The following is a 27,831-nucleotide window of genomic DNA, read 5'->3' on the forward strand; positions in this document are numbered from 1 at the left end:
TCCTCATAGTCACATTGAGTTGACAGCCCACCAAAAATCCCTAGATCTTTCCCAAAGAAACATACTCCCTTAATGACAATTTCCCTCTTCTACATATGCAATTGATTTTTAAAAAATATGCAAGATTTTTTTGTTCATATTGTTTTATTCTGTTATATATTAACCACTATTCTAGTTTTCCATAATCTTTTTGTCCTTTGAATATCCGATAAGTATTGCTACCTGTATTTCATTTAAATCATCTATGAAGCTGAATAACAAAACGTGGGCCGTACACTCCACTAGAAACCCCCCGTCCAATCTGACACTGACCCATCCGTAGGTCAGATTATTCAACCAGTTCCGAAACCACATTAATGCAGTCATTAAGTCTACAAGGTTTTATATTTGAATACAAAGACAGAATGGCATTCTTTGTCAAATGGCTTGTTGAACTCTAGGTATTCCCCTGATAATACCAGTTTGGAAAGGCTGTCAAAAGAGGAAATGGAAGTCTGGCACAACCAGCTCTTGATGAAATCCAGTCTCTTGCTTCCTTTTTTTTCTAAGTGTTCACAAACTGTCACTCTAGATTCACATCTAGAACTTTCCCAGGAATCTAAATTAATCTCATGGACTCACAGTATAGTCCCTCAGTACTCCTATCAGACCGAGACTGGTGGGCGCAAAGGTGCAGGAGGAAGAGGGAAGTGAAATTGCCGGGAAAGCAAAAAAAAAAGACTACAACTCCCAAAGTGCGGAGCGGCATATACGTCAAGCTCTCTCTCCTCCACGCCAGTTTCCGCTTCCCTATTTTACAATTCACATCCCTAGTAGCAGAGGACCAGCTATGAGGCACGTGAGTCCGCGTGACAACCGGAGGTGGAGAGGTGAAGGTTACCTATAGATGGAGAGACTGAGTTTAGGGGCGGGGTCTGCGAGATAGCCTGGAAAGAAGGGAGGTGCCCATCTGAAGATCTTGTTAGTGATTGGATGGAGTGGGGCGAAGGCGGAGTTAATTTTGAAGGGCGAGGGATTGAATTCTCTTTTGCCAATAAATTGCCAAGTGGTGGGCTGGACTATTTAGGGGGAGGGGGAGAGGTGGTGAGGAGGAGCGGGAAGAGGCAGGGCTTTAAAAAAAAAACAACCCTCTGTGGTCGCCTGCCGCGGAGCCTGGTGGGAGGTAGACTTGCCGGGCCGTAGGTTTTCGCTTCCTGTTTCCGGTTCTCGGAGCGGGGCAGTGTGAGGTGCTACTGGAAATCCTGGCTGTTGGGACGGGGGCTCCCGGGACGGGGGCTGCAGCTGGAACCTTGAACTGCTCCCTCTTCGGGTCCCGTCTCCAGACGATATCCATTGGGGATTCCAAAGAAAGGGCATTCTGATTAATATTCATGAGGGATCATTAATAATTCAGCATGATCGGCGTTTCGCTCCTCCTCCCCAGTGGCACGTGAGTATGCTGGGGTCCCTGGGAGAGGAACCCTAAGAAGGCCTCTGGAATCGGCATCGCTGGCGTTCCTTTTCACCCAAGGATTTAACCCCACCCCTTAACCTCCCCCCCCTCCCCATTTCCATGGCCGGAGAGGGGGAGTGTTTCGGGAAGAGGGGGAGGCTGGGACTCAAGAGTAGGCCACAAAGGAGTTGCCGAGACAAGATTAGGAGTGGAAGGATAGGGGACCCCATGGGAACTTCGTTACATATGAGGGATATCGATGAGGAAAGGGAGGCAGTGATCTTAGGAAGTCCCTTGTCCCTCTTGATGCGAAACATGGCAGAACTACTTGAGGATGCTCTCTGGTGTGGGATTCCCAAAACAACTTGATGGAGAGGCAGAAGAAAGCGCTGGAAAAGAGCTCCGGTAGAGGAGGAGAAGGACTTGACTAGGAAGGAGCAGGAGTCTTAGAAACACTACTTGGGAGGTGTAGTGACTCCTGCCACTTGACCCAGACCCATAGTTTCTGCGGCCACGTCATTTGAGCTCCCTATTTCTCAAAACTTTCTCCTTGCATTCCCTAAAGTGTTTTGATTTTGAAAGCAAGAGAAAGATGGAGGGCCGGACTTATGATAGGGAAGGCTCAAAGTCATTCCTTCAGACTTGGGAAGTTGAAATGCTACAGAGATGAAGCTGCTTCCCATCTACCAAACTAGTCTTTCCATACTGCAAGTATAGGAAAACTCTTGAGTGTTTCTGATGTCAAGAGTTGGAAGGGGATCGCAAGCGGTCGTTACCCTTTTTTTACAAGTTTTAAATTAAGAAAGATAATTGCTTGCTTCTTGAGAATCTCTAGGCAGGCCCCCTCAACCTACTTTTGATAACCTTTTCTGATTTGGGAGGGATTTATTTTTAATCATGGCAAAGTCAGGAAGTTCTTGGTTTTAAATTAAAAAATATACTGAAATCCTCGTGCCTTGATTTAAGCCCATTTCCTTTGTCACCGTGTCAGGTTAGATGTCAGCCATGTCAAGAATGCATGTTTTCTTCATTCCAGCCTTTTAGGAATCAAGATACACCTCAAAGGTCGACAGTGTCCTAACCTCTTTTATCTGTGTTAGGCTCCCACCACGATGAAACTAATAACAACCAAAAAAATCCTATGTATATAATCTGTATATACCTATGTGCATATTTAAATCTGTCTCTTAACAGACTGTCTGAAATGATAGCTAGTGCTATGCTAAATAAACACTTGTTGATCGATCATTGATCTTGTCTCTAATCATGATACTCATATGAAACAAATCAGGATAATAGCCATTTTCAGGAGGATAAATAATTATAAAAATCTATTTACTAGCTTAGTCATCTTGGTAGATTTTATGAATCATCAGCATAAATAGTATGATGAATATAAATTGCATGCAAAATTATCTCTACTGAGATTGGACCAATTAGGGAACAGATAAGAGAGGATTCTTCTTTATCCCATTCATGCTGTTATTTGAATATCCTTATTCCAGTTTTCCAGCTAATGCCTCTATAAAACTGAGTAATAATGTTACCTAAACAGCCTTCTCTATACCACCTCCTAGAAGAGGCTTCTATAACTTAAAAGTTAATCAGGTAGATGCTTGACCAGTTGGTATGGGTTGGAAAAATGGAAAACCTATTTCTTTTATGGCCTGTTACTTGATATTAACTGTTTAGAAAATTGGGGGTGTCCCCTACTAGTTGCTGACTAAGATATTCTTATAGGTTTTATTATTATAAACTTATTTCAGCTAATAACAGATAAGGGATATAGAGGTCTTAGACCTTAACCCAATGCCTGAACTTTTCTTCATAAAACTTCAGAATTTTTGTTACTTTAATCTGTAAATAGGTGGGGAAAGTAGCATGCAGTCAGTCAGTTATCAGAATGGCTGAACCCTTCAGATACTGTTTTGGAAATGATAGAGGAAGCTGCTAGCAATCTGGGACCTGAGTCCTTTGTTCCATTTTCCACTAAATTACTTGAGCTTTGGAAAAGTCATTTCCCCTTTATCTTAAGTCAAATGGAGAATGTAATTTTTGTCGTCTGTAACTTTTCTCAGTCTGGAGAAAATTGATGTTTTGATATTTGGGAGATCTTTAGACCATGTGAGGGTTATTACAATGAAAAGTTAGATTTGAGGGAGAGGTAGGAAAAAGTAGGATTATGAAAACCTGTCAGAATTCTGTGGTAGAATGGAGTGACTATAAAATTACCAGTTTGCAAAAGGGGTATTTTAAAGTAAACTGGGATTATTAAGGAATTTGGGTAAAGGCATATTCTGCAAAGTCAAAGTCTTGTACAAATTGGGAAGGGAATAAACAGAAAGAGACAATAAATTTTGAAATAAATAGATTCTAATTAATGAACAGTATTTTTATTCTCGGAGAAATTTGGCAAAATGGGTCAAGTATGCAAACGTTAGATTGATTTGGTTGAGTAATTCCCAGGAGCTTAGTGACAAGAAGTGTTCTGACCTAATAAATTTTCTTATAATTTATAAAGTGATTTTAGGAGAATGAAAGACATGAGACCTTAAAGGAAATAAGTGCTTATTGTTAAGTGGGGCTTTATTTTTTTATGTCATTTTGTCACTCTTTAGTAACAAATCAGGCAGGGTTTTCTTGCTGGTTTGATAGGTTAAGAATCAAGATAATCTTGTTCATTTTTAGCTCTAGTTTTTTGAATCTATACGGTGCTTTTGGAGGGAGGAGGGTAACTAGACAGTTTATTTCAACTCTTCTCCAAAGAGGGCAGGAATGTACCCAGTTTTTCTGAAATTGAGATGTGATTGTTTTCCCTTTAGCTGCTGTGAAATCCTGATTTGGAAGTAGCTTTTTGGGTGTCTTAACACTGAAGACAGCTCTGTTTATCATATCTTCCCTATCCCCAAAGTATTGTAAATAACAAATAGGAAAATTTTGTAAATACAAAATAATGAGGGTAACTAGCATAAGCTTGACACTTGGGGAAACTTGTAGAGACACTTTATAGAGGATTGTGGGGATGTCTTCTATAAAATTGTGCCTGACTTGGAGGGAGAGCTCTAGGAAAGAGAATAGCTGTAAGATAGGGAGTATCTGACAGAGGTATAAAGTGTGAGTTAGCTGGAAGGGATGTGTGTCAGCCATTTTGATGTATTTGTGTATATTCTAAAGGTTTTGCTGTTTTTTGACTAAATAGGATTAGCTTGGTAGTGTGTTGTGATGACTGATTTCTTCTCTCTCTCTCTCAATAGGATGTTCCCCTTTTACAGTTGTTGTCGGGCTGGGCTACTGTTTCTGCTACTTCTGACCTTGGCAGTGAAGGAGGCCTGGCAGGCAGAAGAAAAAACCTGTGACTTAATAGGAGAGAAGGATAAAGAGTCAGAGAAGGAGCTGGCCGTATTGAAAAAGCTGTCTCCACTTTTTGGCCAAAGGTAAAAGATGAAAAGAAATGACAAATTTGGAGAAGGAAAAGGAATAGGGTCATAGTTTGGACCTAATTGAAAAAAAATTGAATAGTCACAAAGGACAGAAATTTCTAAGGGTTTCATGCCTTTGTTGTTTTAAAGAATCTTTCCTTTTAAAATCTCTGATCCCAGAATTAAAAAAAACTTTACATCTGGGGCCTTTTTTGAGGACTAACCAGCCAGTTTCATAATAAAGGGAAGGGAAATCAGTCCAACTTTTCCCAGAAGCCTGTATTTCTCACATTATGTAGCCTGATTTATCTGTCTCCAAGAACAGACTTCAGGACTAAGCCTGTCATCTCTAAAGTGGATGTTTTATGACAAACTATTTGACCTGGGCACTGAGCCTTTCTTATATGGGCATTGTTAGCTGTTCCCTGCTACCTTAAGTCTTGGGAATCTTTAGAATATCAGTTGCTTGGAAGGAAAAAAGCAATCTCAGAATGCCTTATTCTTGAGCATGGGGAAATAGCATATGTAGAGTAGCAGGGCTTAGTCTAGATGATCCACTAAAAAGCCCAGAAGCTCTGGCAGGTGTGTTTGTGTGTTTTAATTACCACCTAACCTTTCAGAATCTCAGATATCACATTTCTACAGATGGTATTGGCTTCTATGTGTGACCATAATCATCTCTGCCAAAATGATGGGGGTGAGCTCTGATAAATCAAAACCTCAGCGGTCAGAGCAAATTCTGCTGTAAGTAGAAATACTCATTCTGACTTTTTTCTTCTTCATTTCCCTGTTTTGCTTTAACAGCTTTGAAAGTACTGTGGGCCAGGGTTCAGACTCCTATACCTACAAATTTAGGGTGTGCCGGGAAGTTGGCAGTAACAACTCTGGGGCTGGACTGGTGCAGATCAACTTGAAGACTAAAGAGGAGACAATAATAGGAAGGATTAATGAAACCCATATCTTCAATGGAAGTAAGGCCTTTTTTCACTTTTCATCATCAGATAATTCCAAAACAAGCTCATTTTAACTCAGACAGCTATTTCTTTACTCTTTTTCAACTGTATCTTATGATCTTAATTGTTGCTTGAGGAACAATTATTGGCATGATTGTTTCACTTAGTATTAAAGATGGAAAGAACATAGTCATCCTTGTGCCACCATCCCCTTCTCCCCCTATTCAACCACTGAATTATCAGATAATTTTAAATACCAGAATGTAAAGAGCCTTCTCCTTTTCTGCCCTTTTGTCAGCAAATAATGTGCATTCAATAAATTTGGTTCAATATGAACTTAGATTGATTTGAAATAGCCATCCAGTATATCCCAGTGAAATAGAAATTGATTCATGTCATTGCCATTACATTAGTACTGAAAAATCAAGATTTCTTACTAGTCTAACGACTTATCTTTTTCCGTTTCAGTTATCCTATAGAATGATGGGTATGCAGCTTTGTTAAACAAAACATAATACTTTGGTATATAAGTCCCTTGATAACAATTACAAAATTTTCAAGAAAAGCTAATTCCTTCTAAGTTTTCTTTATATACTTTTCTATCTACCACAATGCCCAAATCTGTTGCTATCCTTTCCTGTGACAAAAAAGGTTTTCCTTGTCCCTCAGGTGACTGGATCATGCTGACCTATAAAGGGGGTGATGAGTATGGCAGCCATTGTGGCAAGGAACAGCGACGGGCAGTGGTGATGATCTCCTGTAACAAAAACACCATTGGGGTGAGACATGGGGCTAGTAGAGTTGGACAGAGGCTGAACAGCAGAGTGGGCACAGCACTACTAGATGGGTATAGTAGGAATGATGTAGTTAAGGGAACTTTTCTTTTTCTTCATTAGGTTGCTAGCTAAGGGGAGTATTAGGGTACTAGAATATTTTGCTTTTAACATAGTAAACTATTATTTCCTATCTTCATACAGGGCAACTTCCTGCCTGTTTCTGAAGAAAGGGGAAAAGTCCAAGAATGTTTCTACCTCTTTGAGATGGACAGCAGTCTGGCTTGCGCACCTGAAGATTCTCACCTCAGCGTAGGATCTATTTTACTTATTACGTGAGTGCTCCAAAACACAAAAGCCTTTAATATTTTTTCTGCTTTTTCTGGATTGATAGGAACAATTTCTGTAGAGGGCCAAGTGATTAAAAAATGCATTCTCGTTCCTACTTCTGCAACTTTGAGAATATGGATTTAACCTTAGAATCTAATTACATTTAAAGGGAGAGAGGCTTTGTTGTATTTGGCAATTCTTCTAACTTCAGGAGCTGATGTTTTTGGATTAAGCAGGAAACTACCTGTGCAGGTCAGTAGCTTAGCTGGCTGCCTCAGGATCATGGCTGAGAGGTCACTTAATTGTGTTGCTAATTATTCACCCCTCTAGTTCTTAGTGCCCAGTCTTATTTGGAAGGATGTTTCATCTGTGCCTGTATCTGTTTAATGTGGCTATTTTTATACTTTTTCCCTTCTCTGTAGGTTTGCCTCACTGGTGGCTGTCTATTTCATTGGGGGCTTCTTGTACCAAAGGCTGGTGGTGGGTGCCAAAGGCATGGAGCAGTTTCCTCATTTGGCCTTCTGGCAGGATCTGGGCAATTTGGTAGCAGTAAGTAGTAAGAGGACTATTGTTCCAGTACCTATTCTATATCTAACTGCAGGGAACACACAGATTCTGGCCTTTTGCAAGAATTGGTTTATTCTAAACTCTTACCTCTTTTGGAACTGGGAGAGGGGGTAAGGAAAGAAAAGTGGTTTACTGCCATCAAGACCCTTAGTCTCTAACACTCAAGAAACTTAAAATCGAATTTTAAACTTTCATATCCTCAGATGGCATCTTTATTCTTTTGAGTTATTTTCCTGAAACAGCTTCTCTAGTGGCTAACCTGTGATATTTATAGACTAGGGAGCCTTTCTGCACCCCACACAACTCTCTCCTTCAGTCAATCGTTTCTTTTCCCTAACAGGATGGCTGTGATTTTGTGTGCCGGTCTAAACCCCGAAATGTGCCTGCTGCCTACCGGGGTGTGGGAGATGACCAACTTGGGGAAGAATCAGAAGAGAGGGATGACCACTTGCTCCCCATGTGACTATACTGGAGATACCCAGCCTTTCTCTCTCTCCACCCCCTGAACCAAAGCATCCTCAGCCAGATTTCTCCGCCGCCGCCGTTGCTGCTCCATCTCTTCTACCAGTTTTTTCCTCTAGTTTGCTTTTAACTTGCACTCACTCTTTGTACCCACTGAGCTGCCTTCTCTCTGCTCCATGTTTTCCCTTTGGAGTCTTAGTGGTACTGACCAGAGAAATGTGCCTAGGAGGAACAATCCTTACGGGCCAAAGGGAAATGAGGGTTTGAGAGGGAGGGATTGCCCTTGCAGAGAAAGGATGATAGGAAGATGTACAGATGGCTGGGAGTGGGCAAGAGACTTTCCTGGCCTTTTTACTGCATTTTTTGAGGTTAGGCTTTTCTGAGACACTGGATTCTAAAGAAAAAAAATTATTTATATAGGGTTTTCATTGTAACCCTATGCCTGCTCTTATTAGAGTTTGGTTGGAATTTTGATCACTTCCAACTTCCTGAATTTGGTCTGGGCCCAAGGGAGTCCATCTCTCTTAGTGTCCCTGCGTCCCCTCAAAACCACAAAATGTGAATTTTCCCAGGCCATAAGATTTTTGAGGTACCACTAGGTCTTTTGTTGACTTAGATAGGGACCTTTATCTTGAAACATGTGGATTGTGATCTTGTGTTGTCGTTCACATTTAGCCAGAAAGCCAGAAGCTAAAGGGGGGAAGTGAGACTGAAGTATTGTGCCACATTGGCTCCTAAAAAGGAAAATTAGCCATGCCTAGAATGGTAGAGGATTTTTTTTTCTCTGTGGTTCCAGAACCTGGTGAAGCTTTTATTATATACCTTATGAATATGGTCGATCTCCCCAGGTATGTGACCTTTCTTTAGCAAAAATTGCCAAGAATGCAAATAGAAACAGGTAGGGAGCCTGGAGCTCTCCTTCCAAGTGTAGAGAATGCCTAACATTCCCTCTGCTGGCTCAGGGAGGAAAGTGTATCTTGCCCAAGATGTTTCTGGGCAAGAATGGGTTTTCAGAATCCCTTCTGGTGCCTCCCTTTTCTAATTAGGTGGTATGGCCAGGAAACTGGGCTGATCCGTTCTTTGGCTAATAAAGTTCTTCTGGCCAATCAGGGGCAAAATAGCTACAGACAAAAAAAAAAAAATATCTTTGGCTTTTTCATTACTGTTCAAATTTTTTTTTCCTTTGAAAATGGGGAAATTAAGATTATAAAATCAGCAGGGTTTTTTTTGTTGTTTTTTTTTTTTTTGGTGTGTGTGTATATTTTGTTTTGTTTTCTTCCCTCTTCCCTAACCCAGTGTTTTAAAATAAGGCAAAAGTCTATGCCACTTTTTGTATAAAAACACGACTTTAGAAAATTAAAAGGACCAAAAAAAAAAAAGGCCTCAATCTCTTTGGTCTGGCTGTTTGCATAAGAATATGATTGGGGTCTAGAAATTCAGGAATAAAATAAAACAGACAACCAAGACCAGTTTTCATCCTTTTACTAAGGAAGGGAAAAAAAATAGTCATTTTTGTTGTACAAGAAACAGGGTCTGAGGGAGGTGCTTTTTACTCCTGCCCCCAGTAACTCGTATTCCTGACTTGTAAAGGCTAAGGGAGAAAGGAGGTAGAAAGAAAAGAGGGATTGGTGGGTCGAGTAGAAGAAAGCCAACAGATGAATGGGGAAGAAAAGAGGAGAAAAACCACACACGTGCCAGCCACAAACATGCCGTATGTCCCTAGACCAACTCAGAAGGTTATGAGCCAACTTTCAAAGAGGCTGGTAGCCCTGCCAGGGAGCAAGTGGAACCTGCGAGGTACTCAGGAAAAAGGGACTCGGCCACAGTTAGTGGTACAGAGAGGTACCATAAACTAGACAATCTTACCCTTATTGCCCTGATGGGGGAAAGCAGCCCCAGATCTCACCCGTTCCACCATGCATGGTCAGGCCCTTGCCTTACCGTAGTCCTTCAGGATAAGTGAGGCCCTGGTTGGACTCACCATCCAGGACAGAGCTGAGTAGCCTTTGCCTTCCAGGTCTCAGATGGGGGAGTGGTAGGGAAGAGTGGGGTGGTGAGGGAGGAGCCATTTTTTAAAAAATAAACTAGAACTGAAAGTGTCAAAAGCTGCTACCATGTGGTAACAGTAGTTCATCAAGGGATGGGTGAACACTCATTTTTTCCTGTCTTATCTTCCCCACTGGTAAACGCCTCTCTTCCCCTGCCCAGATCTCTACTGGTCCTCAGCAGATTGCAGCTTGGGCAGCAAAGGAGGGCCCACTTTAGGCTAGTCTATGAGAAGGCTCTATTAGGTCTCCTTGAGGACATTGATCTTGGCGCAGATCTTGAGGGCTGGGCCCAACTTGATGTTCATGGCACTCATGAGATGTTCTTCTTTGAGTAGTAACAAAGCTTGCCCATCAATCTCCTGGGAGCGGAACAGTTCTGCAATCTCTTGGCATCCTAGAAAAAGGCAAAGAGGGAAGAGTTTTAATAAACAGGAACCAGCCAGGAAAGGAAGAAAAAAGGGTAAAGAAGGAAGAGGAAAAGGAAGAACTGGAAGGCAGTGGGGCTATAACCTGGCCTGTCTCCCTTAGGACTGTCCCACCTGTTTCACAGCAGCCTCCAGCATCGTGGCCCCATCTCGTGCCATCCTGCTGCCCTCCTCTCCATCATTTCCTTCCCAGGGTGCTCCTTCCATTTTCAGGTTGAGGAGCTTCAGATGCATAGCGACAGTATTTCCTTTGCCCTCATAGTGCCCCAGACAGAACAGTGGCAGGGCGTGATGGGTGAACTGAGGATAAGCAATGGCAAAGCTGGGATGGGACTCACTTATCCTAAGTTCAGTGCTATAATATGGATCTAAGATAGCATGTTCTTGGGGTAGAATTGAGAGGAAAATGGGCAATTGGATATTAACTACCTAGAAGAGGGAAAACTACAACAAACTAAAACATAGAACAGCATATTCTATAGGGGTCTACAGTAAAGAATAAGCTTTACATTCGTAACTAAAGACAAAGAATACCTACTGCTCTACTCTGGGGCCCAGAACTCATGTTACCAGATCAAGCACCATAGAATTGGTTTAGATATTCCTTTGGGGCAGGGCAGGAATATCTTAATCCCCTAAAATCTTGACTTCTAGTTCTTTTTCTCACTTTTAAGAAACCATAATCCCCTTATAGTGAAAGGGTGATTACTTCCAGTCACTACTTATAAAAAAATAGGACAATTTTCATTTTGTAAGGTAAAGTATAAAAGGCTCATGGTGACTAAAAGTAATAAAGTTGGAAAGCAGAACCCCTAATGAGAATAACAGCCATTAAAATAGAAGCCCAACAAATTTTAAACAATGGAAAGTTGCTATTGTTTCTATAACATGGTAGAGTAGCAAGCCAATTTCTGAGAAATTACATTAAGTGCCATAATCCCTCCTCTGAAATCCCAAACTATGCTACTGACAGGATACATAATTAACTATAAAGAAACAGCACTTTTCACTATATGTACATTAGTTACAAGAAGGGGTATTTTCTAAAATAATAATAAAATGTAGATTATTCTTTTGGGTAATAGGGAAGGGTTTCTCAGTAAAGTCTGACCTTGTAGAGAAGCGATGAACTCATAAACTTCTTCCACGCTCCAGCGGCTGGGATTGCTGGACAGGAAGACCGGGTTGATACCATGCAGCTCTGGAGTTAGGGGCTCTGTGTTGGAATTTGCCAGGTCTCGTTCTCCATGACCAGCCCTCACTGATAAAGGTCCAGGGGAAGTGGGAGATAGCGCTTCATCATAACTAGAGTTATCTGAACCCCGGCTAGAATCCTCCTGACCCTGTGCAAGAAGAGAGATAAGGAAGAGGGACTAGTAGAATTAAAAGCAGGACTATGATATGCATCTCCCACATTCTAGGGGCTTTAGAATATTTCTAAGATACATACACAAATTTGAAATCATCTGCAAATGCAAGAGGCAACTCTATTTACAAGCAAATTTTAATTTTACCACATTGTTTTTGGATTTTTCACTTTTCTACTTTTTTTTCCACAACATACTGACTCAGATCTTCTATGCAAAAATTATATAGAAAGATATGAATTAGAGGACATGTAAGGGAAGTAAGGGAAGGCAACTATTGACATTTCTTATCCAGACTTAACACTGGGTTGGAATCATGCTTCAAACTCCTGGAAATAAGAAACATTTGAAAGTGAAGGAGAGAAGGAAACTGCTTTCAGGGTTTAAAATTTTTTTTTTCAGTGATCTTCTAGCGAGCCTCACCCGGTGTCGCTTGCCCTGGATCTTGGCGCGGGCAATGTCAGAGGAGCTTCGTCTAGGTCCACGCCGGCGCACTCGAGCATAGTTAGCCTCCTGGAACTCCTTCATTTTTTTCCGCTTTAGTCGAAACTGATGGCTACAACTCACATTGTATCTATGGGAAGAGATCAGGCACAAAAGCAGGTCAAGACCTTGGGTAGGGCTTCTCAACTCAAACACTAACCTACACAAAACAAACTGAAATTTTAAATGTTGTGAAAAGAATAGTCAGGAGAGAAGCTAAAAAAGCATCTGGAAAATGGTCCTGGGAAGGGATGGTGAGGGTGAGGGGGCCATGAGTACCTCTTAGCACAAGTCATGGAGCAGAATCTCTTGGAGCCACGGAACTGCTCCTCTGGAGCGTACTTTCCACAGTACTCACACTTCAGCAGATTGGTTTTCTTATCCAGCTCTAAAGAACAGGGAAAAGCTGAGAGCCAGGCTGTCACCTCTACCACTAGGACACCATTCACATGAGACCCCTTCCTCCCAAAGATTAAATAAAACCTCTAAAGAAAACTAGCAAATCAGTCCAAGCCCACCACCATGAACCTCCTTCCCCGAAAAGGGTCTTCACAATCCTACTCACCTGTAGCTATGCTATCCCCCACTATGGGGCCACCTGGTTGGCTTTCATTCAGTCCTGCAGGAGCTCCTGTCTGTAATGGCTTCTCAGACTCCTTTAAGAGCTGGGAACAGCCCACCTGTACAGCAACGTAAGTAGTTAGTTATTTTCTTTCCTTTTTCCTTTACAATTCTTTTTCAAGGATAGTCCTCTGTAAAGTTCTTTACATAATTACAAATATACACACACACACACACATACACACATATATAGAATCAGTTACAGAGTCTGAATCAGAGAAAAATCACTCTCCCAGAATAGGTGGGACAATCAATCCCAATTCTTCATAGACCCACAGGAGAGCGCAGATGGACTCTCTCTCTAGCAACTTATTTCTTTTTTCTGGCCTTTGCCTATGGTACAGTGAAATGTCTGGCCTGGGAGTCAATTAAGTCTTGGCTCTGCCACTCACTAACTAGCTAAATAAGCTTGCATAGTCCTTCCAGCTGCTGGAAACTGTGGTTTATTTGTAAATTCAAAAGGTTAGATTACATGATCTCCAGAAATCTTAATTTCTTCTTTCACTTTCCCATGTCCATCATGCTTTCTTTTTACTTCCTTTCTTTCCAACCTATATAGATCTTATATTGTGAGGCAGCAAGGCCCTTAGATTGTTTAGTCCTTTCCACTCATTCTATAGAGGAGCAGACCCCATGCCCAAGGCCAGACAATGACAGTGCCAGGATTCAAACACAAATCTATGGACTCTACATCCATCCTTGGCTAATGAACCCTTTTCCTTATCATTGGGTCACTCAATTCTGATTTTTGGGGAACAACTATCTTTTGCTTAGAAGAGCAAATTGCAATTCCCAATTCTAAATTACTTGATTCTATTCCCTCACCGGGAAAGGTTCTGCCCCTTCCTGGATGACAAAGCCTTCAATGATGTGGGTGAGAATTTGAGGTTTCACAATGGCCTGTGGGGGCTTCAAGTCACCCATCTGTCGAGACATCATAGCCAGCGTGGGGGGTGGTGCAGATGGGGTGGGGGCTGAGACTGCTAGGTCACTGCTAGGAGTGTTAGGGACCATGCTGACCACTGGCTCAGCTTTCTCTAGAAAACAAAAAAACACGTAAGCAGCAGATAAAAGAACAATAGGCTCCTCCAGTTTGGTCTGCCATGATGGTGAATGGAATAGATCATCACAACCCAGATTAGGGGTTTTGAGATCGTCCCATTTATCCACCCCAATTTGGGTACACGACTGCACTAGAGTTGTCTTTTGGCTCTTTAGTGAACGCCAGAAATCGCTAGGAATCCCACTGTCATCTCACCTGCAAGGCTGCCCTTTTCTTCCATGGTTTTGGGACTCTCTACAATTGGTGATGACTTGGCAGGAAGCATAGTGTTTATAGTGGAGACTTCCTCTCTATCTTCCTCAGATTCAGCTTTTCGCTTAACAGCTAGAGTCTGGGGTTTGCCCTTTATATTGGGGAAATGAGAAAGAAAATAGCAAAGAACCCAAGGATGAAGGACAATATAGGATGATGATCACTCCCATTCATTTAGCAGCTCTAAATTCTTTTTTTTTTTTTTTTTTTTTGCTTCTTTTGCTGAGACAATTAGGATTAAATGACTTGCCCAAGGTCACACAACTAGTAAGTGTTAAGTGTCTGAGGTCAGATGTGAACTCAGGCTCTCCTGACTTTAGGGCTAGTGCTCTATCCATGGTGCCACCTAGCCGTCCTAGCTCTTAAATTCTTTAATACACTTTCTTTCTGGGTCCTCCCCTTGTTCCCAGGCCGGGCGTTTCTGAGACTTAATCTAGGAGCAGAAGTCTGCCATATGTTGGTTTGTCCCCATACTCCTGTCTATCTTAGAGAGGGTTTAAATAGAATTACTGCTTAGAAAACTGAATACTAGGGATGAGGAGTTTAAACACTGCTTACATTATTAGAGTCCTTCTACCATCAGGACCAGAAAAGCAGCTGTTTTCATGTTTGAACCACTCTTTGGCTAACAAGAGGAAGTACCCCCACTGTGACCCAGACCCTCCCTTACCAACTTCCCTTTCATTTTCAGGTGTCACTCACCGGCAGCTGGACAGACTGCATATAGAAGGCAGCAGGAACCTGGGCCACAACAGGTGAGGCAGCGGCTCCTCCCTTTACCACATGTGCTGTCCCCTGCAAAGGGGTCAAGCTGACCCCAGAGGCTAGTGGTGGAGGGACCTCTTGCAGGGTTCCAGTAGCCTGGGAGGGGGGGGAAGTCACATGGGGCTGGCCCACTCCTTGCACTGCGCCTGGCAGTCCTCGAGAAGTTGGCACAGTAGCCGCCAGCTGTGCTAATCCTAAAGCCTGCGCCTGGGCCGAACCTGGCTGCCTGCTTCCCACCACCTGGACAGGAATATGTGGTGGCGGCTGCTGGGTAGCAGACATCTTGGTAGCCCCTAACTGAGGGGGCTTAATGGATGCCATCGGCAGCTTGGACTGGATGGGCAGGGGTGGTTTAGGGGTAGAGTCAGGAGGGAGGGCAAGGGCCTGGGACTGGAGCATGGGCTGCACAACCAGGGTCTGAGCCTGCTGAGACTGTGGAGGTGGGGCTTGCTGGGAGGGGGGGACTTGTGCCGGAGGGGCAGTGAGGGTTGGGGCTTGCTGCTGCTGTTGCTGCTGCTGCTGCTGTTGCTGCTGGGCTAGCTGGAGATGGGTAGCTGTGTGGAGCAACTGGGACTGCCGGTGCTGGAACTGTTGCTGGTGGTGGATGGCAATCTGTTGCTGGATTACGACTTGTTTCTGCTGTAGGTGGATCTGCTGCTGTTGCTGGATCAGTGAGTGGGGCTGGATCTGGGTGTAGGTTGCTAGAGGAATGAGCAAGGGAACAGAGAAAGAATAAGATCTGATCAAACTAAAGTGTTCCTCCCCACATTTCTAAACTTTGAGGTCATATAATCAAAAGAATTTTAAACTGAAATGGATTTTCTGATGTTACCTTATCCATACTTTTGCTTCAAGTTAGGTATGATCAAATTTGGCTATTTCTAAAAATCAGTGGAAAGAGGATTGGATTTTACAGAAAACTACAAAGAAGTGGTACTAAAAGTCGTTTTTTGTAACAACTACAATCAACACCGTCCTCTCTTAGTGCTTTATCTATAACAGATTATTTGTGATAATATACAGGCTTCCCTTCACTCCTCCCTCTTCCAGCCCTAGCTGAGGTTCAGGACACCTATTCAGGGGATCAGGAATAAACAATAAAAAGGGTATTGAAAAGTAAGTGCATGTAGCTGGGTCTCTTCATCTACCTACATTCCAAAAAATTCTCTTTATTTTTATTATTTTTTTTGGTTTTAGTACTATCATTTCTTTTTCTTGCATTCTGTTAATACTATTTAATTATCAAGATCTGGCAATATTAGAATATAGATTTTTCTTATGCTGATTAAACAACTGCTATTAACCCACATTTCCTAAAATCTCCAGAGTGTAAACTTTTCAATTGCTTTAAAAAACAAGAAAGTTGAGGTTCCCCCTTGAGGAAACCAAGGTCCAAGGAGCATCAGGGGGGCAGGCCTAATCAGGTCTCAACTACAATTTTTTTCTCTTCTCAGATAGTGAGTAATCCTGAATCTAGCAGATGAACATACTGAGTAGAGACTTGGTCTATTTGAACTCAATGCTTGGCCCATAGTTGGGACAACTTTCTGTTCCTAAGCTTAAGAGAGGGAACATACTTGACAGAGGGAAGTCAATGGAAGATATCAGAGTAAAGCAACCAGAACTGAGCAGCTTAGAAGCTAACTGGTGCTTGGTGTAGAGTTCCAATTAGCATGCATTATTTTTCTTAATAGCACTAGCAGACATAAGATGAATGGGTGTTCATTTTCTTTTCTCATGCTATTATAGAAGGGTCAATCAAGAGTAGTCTGATAACTCTTTTAAACAAAAGGGAAATAAAGTAGCCAGTCCTCTGCTTTCCAAGAAAAAAAAAAAAACCCACAGGTCTCTGGTGAATAAAGATACCCTGCGGAGCCAAGATAGCTCACCTGAGCTGATAAGGGTCTGGCTGGGAGCAGGTGTAGCTGTCCGGGTCAGGTTCATGCCCACACTCTGCTGTCCACTGCTCTCTACCTCTGCCTTCTTGGCTGCTGCATTTTCTGCCTCTGTCTGGCTGCCCTGGCTCACTGTCACTGCCTGGGCTGCAGGCAAAGGCTGCACCACCCCAGTGCCCTTCCTGGAGCAGCTCCCACCTCCACCCATCCCTGAAGAGGGCACCTGACCCAGGCCCCCAGATGCCTGGCCACCCCCCGGCCCCACAGATCCTGGGATGCCATTCCCACTGCTCCCACCAGCTTGACTGAGGTTGAGGGACTGGCCTGCCCCGCCAGAGGAAGCTTGAGCCATAGCTAAAGGCTGGCCAGTGGCTTGGGGAAGGCCTGTGGTGGGAGAAGCTCCAGGGGGCATGGCCTTTTGAGCAGAGCCCTGCATTTGGGGACCCTGGGCTGAAGACTGTTGACTCCTCACTGCCAAGTTCTGCACCTGAAAAACATGAAGGGAAAATGCAGATTGGGAGAAAAGGAAGGAGTTGGAAGAGACTCATTAATCACCTAGTCCCACCCCTCAGCTACTAGTGTCTGCTTTAAGACATCCAAGGAGGAGCAGCTAAGTGGCGCAGTACAGAGAGTGCTAGCCCTGGTGTTGGGAGGACGGGAATTCAAATTCAGCCTCAGACAATGATTGTGTGGCCCTAGACAAGTCACTCCACTTCATTAACTCTCTCTGCCCTTCTTCCTCCCCCCCCCCCAAAAAAAAAAGACCTTCAAGGGGTTGGAGGTCAAGAAGGATCCACTACTTCTCAAGGCAAACTATTGTACTTTTGGACAGCAATTAGTATTAGGAAATTTTCCCCAACCTCAAATAAATCTAAATTTGCTTCTTTGCAACTTCCATCAATTGCTTCCGGTTTCTGGTCTCTGGAGCTAAACTGAATCAATCTAACTTCTCCTTGATATTAAAAGAATTCAAATATTTTAAAACTAGTTGTAATGTTTTTCTCTAGGCCAAACAGGTCCATTCCTTTCAACTAACCCTAATATGTCACGAACTCAAGGACTTTCACCATTCTGGTTGCCTTCCTCTGAGTTCTTGCCAGCTTTTTAATGACCTTAAACTCTGGTGTCCAAGTCTGAACACAGCTCTCTGACTGAAATCTAACAATGGAAAAGTCAACTGATACATCTTCATTTCTCATACTGCTGGAAGCTAGATCTAGCTGGGAGCTAATGCAGTTTAAGATGATATGAGTTATGAGGTTTTGGGGGACTGCCATAAATCACATTAATGACTCATTGAATTTGTAGTCCACCAAGTATTGCAATTACTTTTCAGAACTACTGTTTTCAGAATAATTACTATGTCTCTTTTCTTGGTATACAAACGAAAGGTTTAACATTTATTCCTTTTGAGTTTTTAACCTATTAGATTCATCTCAATGCTCTTGCTTGTCAAGATGTTATTCAGTACGTTAGCTTTTATGTCACTTGCAAATTTTTACTATCTATGCCTTTTGAAGTCATTGATAAAAATATTGAATGGCACAAGGGCTAGGGACAGATTTCTGTTATATTTCACGGAAGACCTCTTGCCACAATGAAACCGAACTGTTAACTACTTTTTAAATCCAACCAGTTCTGATTCCATGATTATATTACTACTAAATCCTTATTTATTCATCTTCTTAAGGAATCTCTGGTGTTGATATGAAAGGGAAAAGCTTTCACTACACCATAACTTCAGCAAAACACATTAGAAGCATTTCATTGCCTCAGATTAGAAATTTTGAGATAATAGACACAAAGCATACCAGTTAGAAAGGACCCTCCAAAAATAAACTAGTCCATGACTGAACAGTTATGGCCTCTACAATACCTTCCACAAGGGGCCTACTTGAAGACTTCCAATGACAGGGACAAGATAGTTCTAATCTTTTTTCTGACCTCCAATCTCTCATCAACTGCTTATTGTACATCCCAAATTGGAATATTCCATAAGCAACTCTAAAATACAGAAACTCATTATCTCTTCTCCCAAACCATCCTGACTTTGCAATGTTTTTATTATTCCCAAGGGCACCACTTTTCTCCCAGATACCTAGGTCCACAATCTTGTTCTTCTCCACACCTCACTGATCCTTTCCATATATATGCACTATTATCAAATCTCTTCCCTCCACTCAGACAGTCACCACTCCAGTACCTTATCAGCTCACATTTGCTGGATAGTCTCTCTCCCCTCTAAACTCCACTCCACTCCAAGTCTGCTACCAATGTGATCTTCCTGCAATCTGATCATGTCCCTTTCCTTAATCAAACTCTAGTGGCTCCTATTACCTTTTGATCCTTCTGGATCAAATGCAAAATCTTATTTTAAAGCCTTTCAGTCCTTTGATTGCCCTTTGATCGCCTTTCCAGTGCTCATACATTTTACTCTTCCATACCTTCCACAACCCAGTGATATTGACCTTTTCTCATAATTTCTCTATTTCTCATATATGTACTCCGGCTTTCCCATCTTATGCCTGATGTGCTCTTTCTTCATCTCTGCCTCTGTACTTCCCCTGTTTCCTTTAAGATTCAGCTGCTCCTAGAAGTGCCAGCCCAGGAGTTAAGAAGACAAGTTCAAATCTGATTTGAGACACTTACTAGCTGGGTGGCTGGGCAAGTCACTTAACCGTATCTGCTTTCAAGACCCCCCCCCCCAAAAAAAAAATTCAACCACTACTGCCTCTTCTCTAAGATTATGTCCCATTTATATTGCAAATATCTTTCCCCACTTTGATTGTATGGATTACTACTCTCTCTTTTAGAATGTGATCTTGAAGGCAAGGATGGTGTTTTTACTTTATCTGTATCCCCCAGACCTTAGTATACTGGTATGACAGTTTTTCCTAAGAGCCAAAATCTGCCTCCCTAAAATCACTGCCCATTGCTCTTCCCTCTGGGGTTAATCTCTCCTCCATATGGCAAGACCCTTATCCCTATATTGAAAATTAGAAAACACTATAGTTTCTTGCTTCAAAACAGTACTGATTTGCTGCTTCCTCATTTTCAGGTTACCTCACTAGTCCAGGTTTTCATCACCCTATACTTGGATTACTCCAAAAGAATCCTCATTAGTCTTTCTACCTCCACTCTCATTCTCTAATTCTTCCTGCTTAATACTGCTTGTCAAGACTCATCTTCCTATAATCACTTCAGCTGCTATTCCCCTATTCAATGATCTATTTCCTCCCTGTTGCCTACTGAATCAAGTAGAAACTCCTCACAGTTTCAGAGGTATTTCTAACTCAAAAAATTCAAAATAAAACACTTTTCCCTCCTGTAAGTCCACCCAATTCCCCAAATTTCCCATTTCTGTCAAGAACATGGCTATCGTAGTTATGCAATTCACAAGCTTGGTATCAATCCTTGACTCCTCATGTCTACCTGTTTTACACATTCATGTGTCAAATCTTTGTATTTCTACTTCACATCTTGCAATACATCTCCTCTTCATTCACATGGCAGCCCTCTTAGTCCAGATCCTCATCAGCTCTTGCCTTTACTACTGTAACAACAGAGATAATGACTTCTGATTTATCTCTCTGCCTCAAGATTCTTCTCCTAGCCACCCTCCACAGGGTAGTGATCTTTCCAAATGCAGGTCTGACCATATCACACTCCCATCCAATAAATTCCAGTGTCACCTTAGTATCTCTAGGATCAAATATAAACTCTTCTGTTTAGCAGTTCTTTACAACGTCTCCCAATTCTATTTTTCCAGACCTATTAATGCATTCTCCTCTATATAGCCCACAGTCCAGCCAAACTGGCCTTCCTGCTATTTGTCACATAATACTCTAGTTCCTGTCTCTAATGTCTGGAATGTGTTTCCTCCTCATGTCTGCTTCTTGGAATCTTTGATTTTCTTTAAGAAAATGACGAGTACCAGCTCCTGTAAGATCTTTCTTGATGACCCTTACAGATATTAGTTTCCCTTCCTCCACCCTGGCCAGGTTAGAGACAAAACTGCTCTCAAGGAGTAGGCTATTCTGTTTTCTAACAAGAGTCAAGATATATACATATGCACATACAGAAAACACACAGAAAATCCTTAATTTTCATAACAACTTTGAATAGCTGTAATATACATGGGGAAACTAAGATCAATAACAGTTAAGTGACTTGCTGAGGGACACAGAGCTACCAAGTGCCCAATGTTGGATTTGAACTCGTCTTCTTGATCCAGACTCCATCTCTATATACTAAGACACCTAAATGTCCCTCTTTGAATGTGGAAATCTAGCCAATTCAGTCTAATAGCAAAGGCTTTCTGTTCTTCTATATAAAATAAGAATAAGGAGATGAGCTATTTAAATCTGTTTTAGGGTCTTAATAGGAAACATAATACTTTATAAATATGTGTGTTCTATGCATATGTGTATGTTTTGTCTCTTGTTAGAAGAGAGAATACTGTATTTCTTGAGGTTGGAGAATACTTCACTTTTTGTCTCTTTATCCCACCTAGCAGAGCCCCAGAAAAAGGAAGGTGCTTAATAAATGCTTGTTGAGATTGACTCTCCTCAGCTGAAGGAGTCATTACAGACCTGATCTGTATCTGTGTGGACTCCAGGTGACTGAGCAGATGGTACTTCCTGCTGGACAGCAGCCACAGCCCCATTAGGCATAAGGATGAGCTGAGATGCCAGGGGCACATTCCGGCCCAGGGTCCGGTTCACCTGTAACAGGTTACCCAGCTGTGGCTGGCAGAGACAGTAAAAGAACAAGAATGGAGAAGAGAAGCGAAAGAAGAGACAAAAGAGGAAAAAAAGAAACAGAGAAATGGAGAACATATGATAAAAGACATAATTGATGGCACAGGTAAGCCTGGCTCTCTCCATATTGGCTTGTTTGTTTTGAATATTTGATTAGTATATATAAAACTGGATTTATAGCAAGAAACCAGAGCCAGAAATTCATGTATTTAAGAAATGGTCAAAATATCAAAGATTTAAAATAAGTAAAGTACAACTGCAAAGTGGGCTGAGATGCAGCAATCTGCTGGAATTTTCAGAGTCTAAAGTATTGGCTAGGCGTTATGGTTTTCTTCTCATATCTACATTTTAACACCGAGTATATTATAAACAAGAAATCATTAATAGAACTTTAGCAAAGAGCTGATCCTTTAGCTCTGATTCAGTTTCTTCGATTTTGAAATCTCAAAGCATTCTGTTGTCTCCCTAAGAACTGTCAAGATCAGTAATCACTCCTAGGGTAAACTGAGGCGAGGAAAACAGCTTGACTCAAGACATCTGAGAGACCAAGATCAAAGGAAATGACAATGGTTACCAGGTTTGGCCCAAGTTCTTGCTAGATGACATCTTGCTATGGATAGTGGCTTACCCGAAGATACATCTGAGCCTGGGACTGGTTGAGGGGTGGAGAGGTGGTATTACCCAGGAGCACAGACTGGGTAAGGGTGGTAGCACTGGGGGAGCTCACGCTCTGGGAACGGCTGATGAGCTGAGCAGCAGAGGTGGTAGCCAGATTGATCTGTGTGATAGCAAAAAAAACAAGACCTATGAGTGATTGGGAAGATTTAAAAGCGACAGAAAACCCTTGAATGTTTCCCCTCCAGCAAATCTAGCATTACAGTCAAGAGGAGAACATCTTCCCCCAATGCACACACTCCCTCAGGCAGGGTCAAAGGAAAGGAGCATCACAACTCCTTGTTTAAGATGAGGTTTAGGAAGCACTTATTTGATATCACCTATTAAAGCCTGCACCTGGGATTTCAGTCACAGAAGCACAGGATAGTAGTCTTTCCCCATAGGGCTACATGGCTGAGTGCTGGACACTTCCAGAAACAGATTATCTCCCCCAATTTTATTTTTCCCCATAAATTATGTCTTCTATTCAAACCTTAAAACAGATTCAAATAGCTCATCTCCTCTTTGTTCTTATTTTCTACATAAGAGCAGAAAGTTTCTGCTATTAAGATTCAATTGGTTAGGTGTCCACACTCAAGTAGGGACATCTAGGTGTCTCAGTGGATAGTGATGGAGCCTGGAATAAATCCAGCATTGGGCACTTAATAGCTCTGTGACCCTGAGCAAGTCATTTAACTGCTATTGACCTCAGTTTCCCTACATATATGATAACTAATCAAAGTTATTTTGAGGATTAAGGGACATCTTATTTACAAAGTACTTAGCATAGTGCTGGTACCTAGGAGTCACTTAATAAATGCTTGTTCCCTTCTCAATTCCTTTACATTCCTCCAAAACTGGGAAGGCTATCTCAGCTTCCTTCTTGGAAAGAAGTACTTACTGACGCCTGAGTAGTAGTGGTCTGCTGAGGTGTGCTGGTGCTTGGGGAGCTGGCTTGCCGGCTGGCTGCAATGGTAGCCTGTATATAACAAAAAAGAAGAGAGAGAGCACAGAGACAAGGAAAGACCCTGAGTCTTCCAATAACATGTAACACACACAAACATACAAAAAATCCCTGGTGAGGACAGAGAGGTTTTATTATAGAGTAGGGAGACAAGTTATTTCACCTTTTGTTTTGGTTGTTGCAAAGCAGTTTTACAATTGCAATTATAGTGACTTTCTAGTGCCTCCATGGGACATACAAGGTCAAAATTTTTATTACCATATATTAGATAAGCAAATCTTAGGATCAGAAGATCCTCTTGTAGGATTATATCATGAATCAGTCCTGTGGTGAGACCTTAGAAATTTTAACTTGGGTTGTCTCTCCACTGGACCTTAGAGACTCTAGCAAAGCGTCAAAGGACTCCCCCTCCCCCAAAGGAGGACAAGAGGCAGAGGAGAGACTCTATCCCCAGCCCTACTTGAAGTTTATGCAGGGTTCCCCGAGGGTTCCCCGACCCACCTGTGGTGCCTGTCCCCTCCCTCTTGGGCCAGCTGGCTGCTGACCTCTCACCTGCTGGACGGCAGCCAGGCTGTGCAGCTGGGCATTGCTGAGCTGCTGCTGAAGCATGAACTGGTGGAAATACTGGGCTGCATTAGGCTGTCTCTGTAATGCCTGCAGGGCCTAAAAGAAACAAGAGAGAAAAAGTCATTCAAAATGGGGAATTGCTGACTCCTAACCTATTTGCACTGTTGTGAGCCAGTTTAAAAAGGAAAGGCTAGGTAGAGGAAGAAGCCAGGGATAGACAACAGCAATCTGATTTTGTCCTTGAGGAATTGAGTAACTATTATATTTAGAGCAATATTCTATTTGAAGCAATAGGTACAAGCTGTACCAAGCTATCCAAGTTGGTAAGTGAAAAAGGAGAACAGTGAAAACTCATATAAATCCCTATTTTTCCAAGTGGGATTTCTGGCTATCTGTTATAGAAAGTAAAAGGGGCCATTCTGAGGGGAAATAAAACAGTAGGTAAAGGCAGAGAGAGAAAGAGATTAAAAACCAAAACCATGGTTTCTAAGAAGGCAAAGTAACATCAAGTGAGGGGAAAGAAGATAATAGTAACAATGGATATTTATGGAAGTTTGCAAAGGGCTTTATTTGCATCATCTCATTTGATTTGAAAGATAGTAAAATTGTTTTTTTATCTAGTACTCTAGAAATCAGAATTTTTAATTAACTGGCATTCAGAAAATGTACAATAATGACTGAAACTCATAATTATGACCCTGGGCTACAGCAGAACCTGTAACGAATGCTCCAATCATCATAGATAATGGATACTCCATTTTCAAACAATAACAAAAACTTCCATTTATAAAAATTATTAAATGCAATGACATAAAATAAGGATCACAGAATTTCAGCTCTTGAAAGTGCCCTAGAGATCACTAAGTCCAACCCCCTCATTTAGTAAATAAGCAAATAAGGCCCAGCAGGGTCAAGTGATAAGAACACAAGGACAATAAAAGAGCTAGAATCTGAACCCAGATTCTATCTGTCCTTTCTTTTAAATCACATTACCACTCAAATTCAATAAATGCCAAATCAGACATAAGAATCAGAAATAGAAAAGTTACATGAATAGAGCAATGCAATCAACCAGAGGCAATTTACTTCCTTATGATTCCTTATAGTCTGCTTGTCCAAATCTTTTTGGAAGCATAGAAAAGATAGAATTCTGAAACTAAAAGATCTCATTAATTTACCTTCATTTCACAAATAAAGAAGCTGAAGAAATGGACCACCTATCTGTCTTTCTATGTTCTTGTCTATCCCACAAATTATAGCCCTTCATTCTCAGAATCCCTTCTTACCTGCACAGCCTGCCGCTCATATAGTGACATTTGAGCTATCTGGGGGCGAGTGCTACCCCCTGAGCTGCTGCTCCCATTGGTGGAGTTGGAGTTCTGTTCACTCTCAGTTTCCATTACAGCAGTCCAGGAGCCCCAAAATTAATGCTCTGAACGTGAGACCTGGATGGAAGCAAAACTAGTCAAATCATAATACAATCCAAAAATAGCTTTTCCCCCTTATTATTCTAGATCAAGGAAAAAAACAAAATAGATTGATCTTCCTTTTGTAGAACTTCATCTTCTACACTCTTTGATCTCCCATAACTCTACCATTCATGACTCCCCACTCTATTAAAGACATTACATAGGCTCTCCTCCACCCTAAATCCCTATAATCTTTTGAAGTTATATTTTCTCCTATAGAATGTCATTCATCAAAGTTGTCAATGAAAAAAAGGGAATTGATGATCTTTGGTAAAGAAATTTATAGTAACAATAATACTTCAAGGAAGGTAAAATTTTTTTAAAAAAATGTTTAAAATCTCCCGTTAACTTTTAATCTTAACAATTCCTTGAGATGTCAGGGCAAGTATTTTTATTTTACAAATGCAGAAAGTAGGACACAGAAAGGTTAAGTTACTAACGCTAAAGCTAATGATCTAAGTTAATGAAAGAATCAAGAGTTTGAACCCTTGCCTATCTTTAACTCTGGTTCTAGTTTGGGCATGTCACTTGTCTTTTTATTCATGCCTTAGTTCCCCCACTTTAAAAAAGCTTTCCAACAATGAGGTATAAGAATTTCACATATTCATGTAAGATTAAAATTATCCAAAAAGCAGAAATTTCAAGAGGGAATATGGCTTGACATTTTAACTTTTTATTTTAAACATCCTCCCCTTACCCTCGAGGAATACACAAAATAATCTCTTTAAAAATACTGGGCAGGAAACATACAAGTCAGGTAAACGTCTTTGGAGTTTAATCATCTAGTTCAAGCCCTTCACTTAACAGATGAAGAAAACAAGTTCAGGAGGTGAAGGGGCTCACTCTGAAACACAAGGCGAGTTAATGGAAATCCAAAATTGTCTTTACTGACGCCTATGCTAGTCTCAAGTTCTTTCATAAACAGATTTCCAGATATTGGTAGAAATCAGCTAAAAAGACCAGAGGAAAGATTATGAATGTACTTACAAACCAGCCTGGAAAAAAAAAAAAAAAAAACCACCAGCCTGAAAGAACTTTGGCTATTGTTCTTTTCTACTTTTTTCCTTAACTCGATCAATTGAATAGAGGCTATGTACAACCACCTATGGTTCCCTCCCCCTTTCCTCCCAGCCTGATCAGCATTACAGTCCCCCTAGGATAGGTGGGGGAAATCGGTAATCCACTTCTTTGTGGACTTACTAGGAAATGTCAGGTCAGCACAGTATTATAATTTGGCTCAGAAATGAAACACATCAAATCAGATTTTCTGTTGAGGCTTGTCAATGACTTCATTATAAGTCTTAGGACCATAGCCATAAGAAACTAAATAAAAATCAAAAGTACCGGACCGTGACAACAATTTTGAAGAAATTCTTCTCTTTATTTGCAATACTTATCCTTCCCAACATTACCTGACAGTCATAACTCCCGAGAACTAAACACATCCACAGTTAAATCTGGGAGTAGGATACTGGGGCAAGTGCTACTCTGCCCGGATCTGACTTCCTTCTGTCTCACAGCTGAGATCCTAAAGCACTCAGGAAACAGACCCAGGAATCCTATTAATAATTGGTGAAAAAGACAGATCCTTTTTACAGCTCCAGGTTATAGGAGAAACTGGCACCGAAGGGGCCACCTTAACACCAAGGCTTCAAAGACCCCCTGCATTCTGGAAGCCAGTTTAGAAGTTTATTCCTCTGTAGGTCGAGTTGGAATCGTAATACTATTAAAGACAGAAAATGGGGAGGGGGAGAAGGAGGAAGGATGAACTATGTTAAGTTCTAAGTGAAATTGCCCAGTACAGAAGCTTGAAGAGGAAAGACAGATGAGGGTCTGTGTGAAGGGGCAGGGACACTTGTCAAGATAAGAGAATGGAAAGAAACCAGGGGACGCGCGGAGCAGAATGCCCGGGGTTCGGGGTGCTCAGAGGAGAAGGGGGTGGCCTCGGGAGAATAGGCGCCGGGTTAGGGAAGAACGGTGGACGCGGGGAGCCCAGCCGCGAGGAAGGAATGCCCAGAGAGCCAAGCCTCCGGGCGGCAGGAACCACAAAGTTGGAGGCAGAAAATGAATGGGGAGCAGAGGGAGCTGGGGGGAAGGAGGAGGAGGAGGAAGCAGCTACGGCCGTCGGCCTGGAGGAGGGACCCGGGAAGCAGAGATCCCGAGAACCGCTCCGGCCACAGGCAGGGGAGGGGCGACGGAGGTGGGGTGTCCAAGCCCTCTCGGCGGCTGCGTTACCTTAACGCCCGGCTCGGTCCCCGGGGCTTCCCGGGAGGCATCCACCTCAGGTGTCGGGGAATCCCCACTCGCCTGCGCCGGGGGGCGGGGACGGAGCCCCGGGGCCGAGGCGCGGGCTGGGGGATCGGGCGGGCCTCGGCTCCGCGGCGGCGGCGGCAGCAAGGGCAGCGGGCTCCGCGCCTCCTCCCTCCCCAGCCCAGAGGGAAGGGGGGCGGGGTGTCCGAGCTACGGTCCCGGCCGCAGCGCACCCGCCTGCCCGCCGGGCTCCTCCTCCTCCGTCTCCTCCTCCTCGGCCGGGGCCGGGCAGCGGGCACAGGCGGCAGCTCC

The 27,831-nt window shown here is 42.4% G+C and overlaps 2 protein-coding genes across 4 annotated transcripts; one reads left to right on the top strand and one right to left on the bottom strand.

Annotated features, from left to right (window-relative positions):
- The first annotated feature begins 910 nt into the window (after positions 1-910).
- M6PR (mannose-6-phosphate receptor, cation dependent) lies at positions 911-9,315 on the top strand. Of its 2 annotated transcripts, none has more exons than XM_051963056.1 (7): positions 911-1,429; positions 4,687-4,866; positions 5,656-5,822; positions 6,474-6,583; positions 6,782-6,912; positions 7,330-7,463; positions 7,815-7,907. In XM_051963056.1, the coding sequence occupies exons 1-7, from the start codon at positions 1,395-1,397 to the stop codon at positions 7,823-7,825; spliced, it is 768 nt and encodes a 255-aa protein (XP_051819016.1). In that variant the 5' UTR covers positions 911-1,394; the 3' UTR covers positions 7,826-7,907. The 2 variants fall into 2 exon arrangements, with proteins under 2 accessions (XP_051819016.1, XP_051819015.1); XM_051963055.1 differs by having other exon boundaries at positions 1,069-1,429; positions 7,330-7,456; positions 7,815-9,315.
- Positions 9,316-9,401: 86 nt separating this feature from the next.
- On the bottom strand, positions 9,402-27,589 carry PHC1 (polyhomeotic homolog 1). 2 transcript variants are annotated; one of them, XR_007947823.1, is made up of 16 exons: positions 27,505-27,589; positions 25,087-25,245; positions 23,786-23,896; positions 23,171-23,248; positions 22,244-22,393; positions 21,448-21,603; positions 16,850-17,342; positions 14,898-15,661; positions 14,139-14,286; positions 13,706-13,917; positions 12,825-12,939; positions 12,539-12,647; positions 12,200-12,350; positions 11,521-11,752; positions 10,524-10,709; positions 10,290-10,378 (listed from the first exon to the last, which is right to left on the bottom strand). XR_007947823.1 is itself a non-coding variant. In XM_051963053.1 (15 exons), the coding sequence occupies exons 2-15, from the start codon at positions 25,198-25,200 to the stop codon at positions 10,224-10,226; spliced, it is 2,988 nt and encodes a 995-aa protein (XP_051819013.1). In that variant the 5' UTR covers positions 25,201-25,245; positions 27,505-27,589; the 3' UTR covers positions 9,402-10,223. The 2 variants fall into 2 exon arrangements, 1 of the variants encoding a protein (XP_051819013.1); XM_051963053.1 differs by lacking the exon at positions 10,524-10,709 and having other exon boundaries at positions 9,402-10,378.
- Positions 27,590-27,831: the final 242 nt, after the last annotated feature.

This window comes from Antechinus flavipes, chromosome 5 (genome assembly GCF_016432865.1).
Source record: "Antechinus flavipes isolate AdamAnt ecotype Samford, QLD, Australia chromosome 5, AdamAnt_v2, whole genome shotgun sequence".
NCBI lineage: Eukaryota > Metazoa > Chordata > Mammalia > Dasyuromorphia > Dasyuridae > Antechinus > Antechinus flavipes.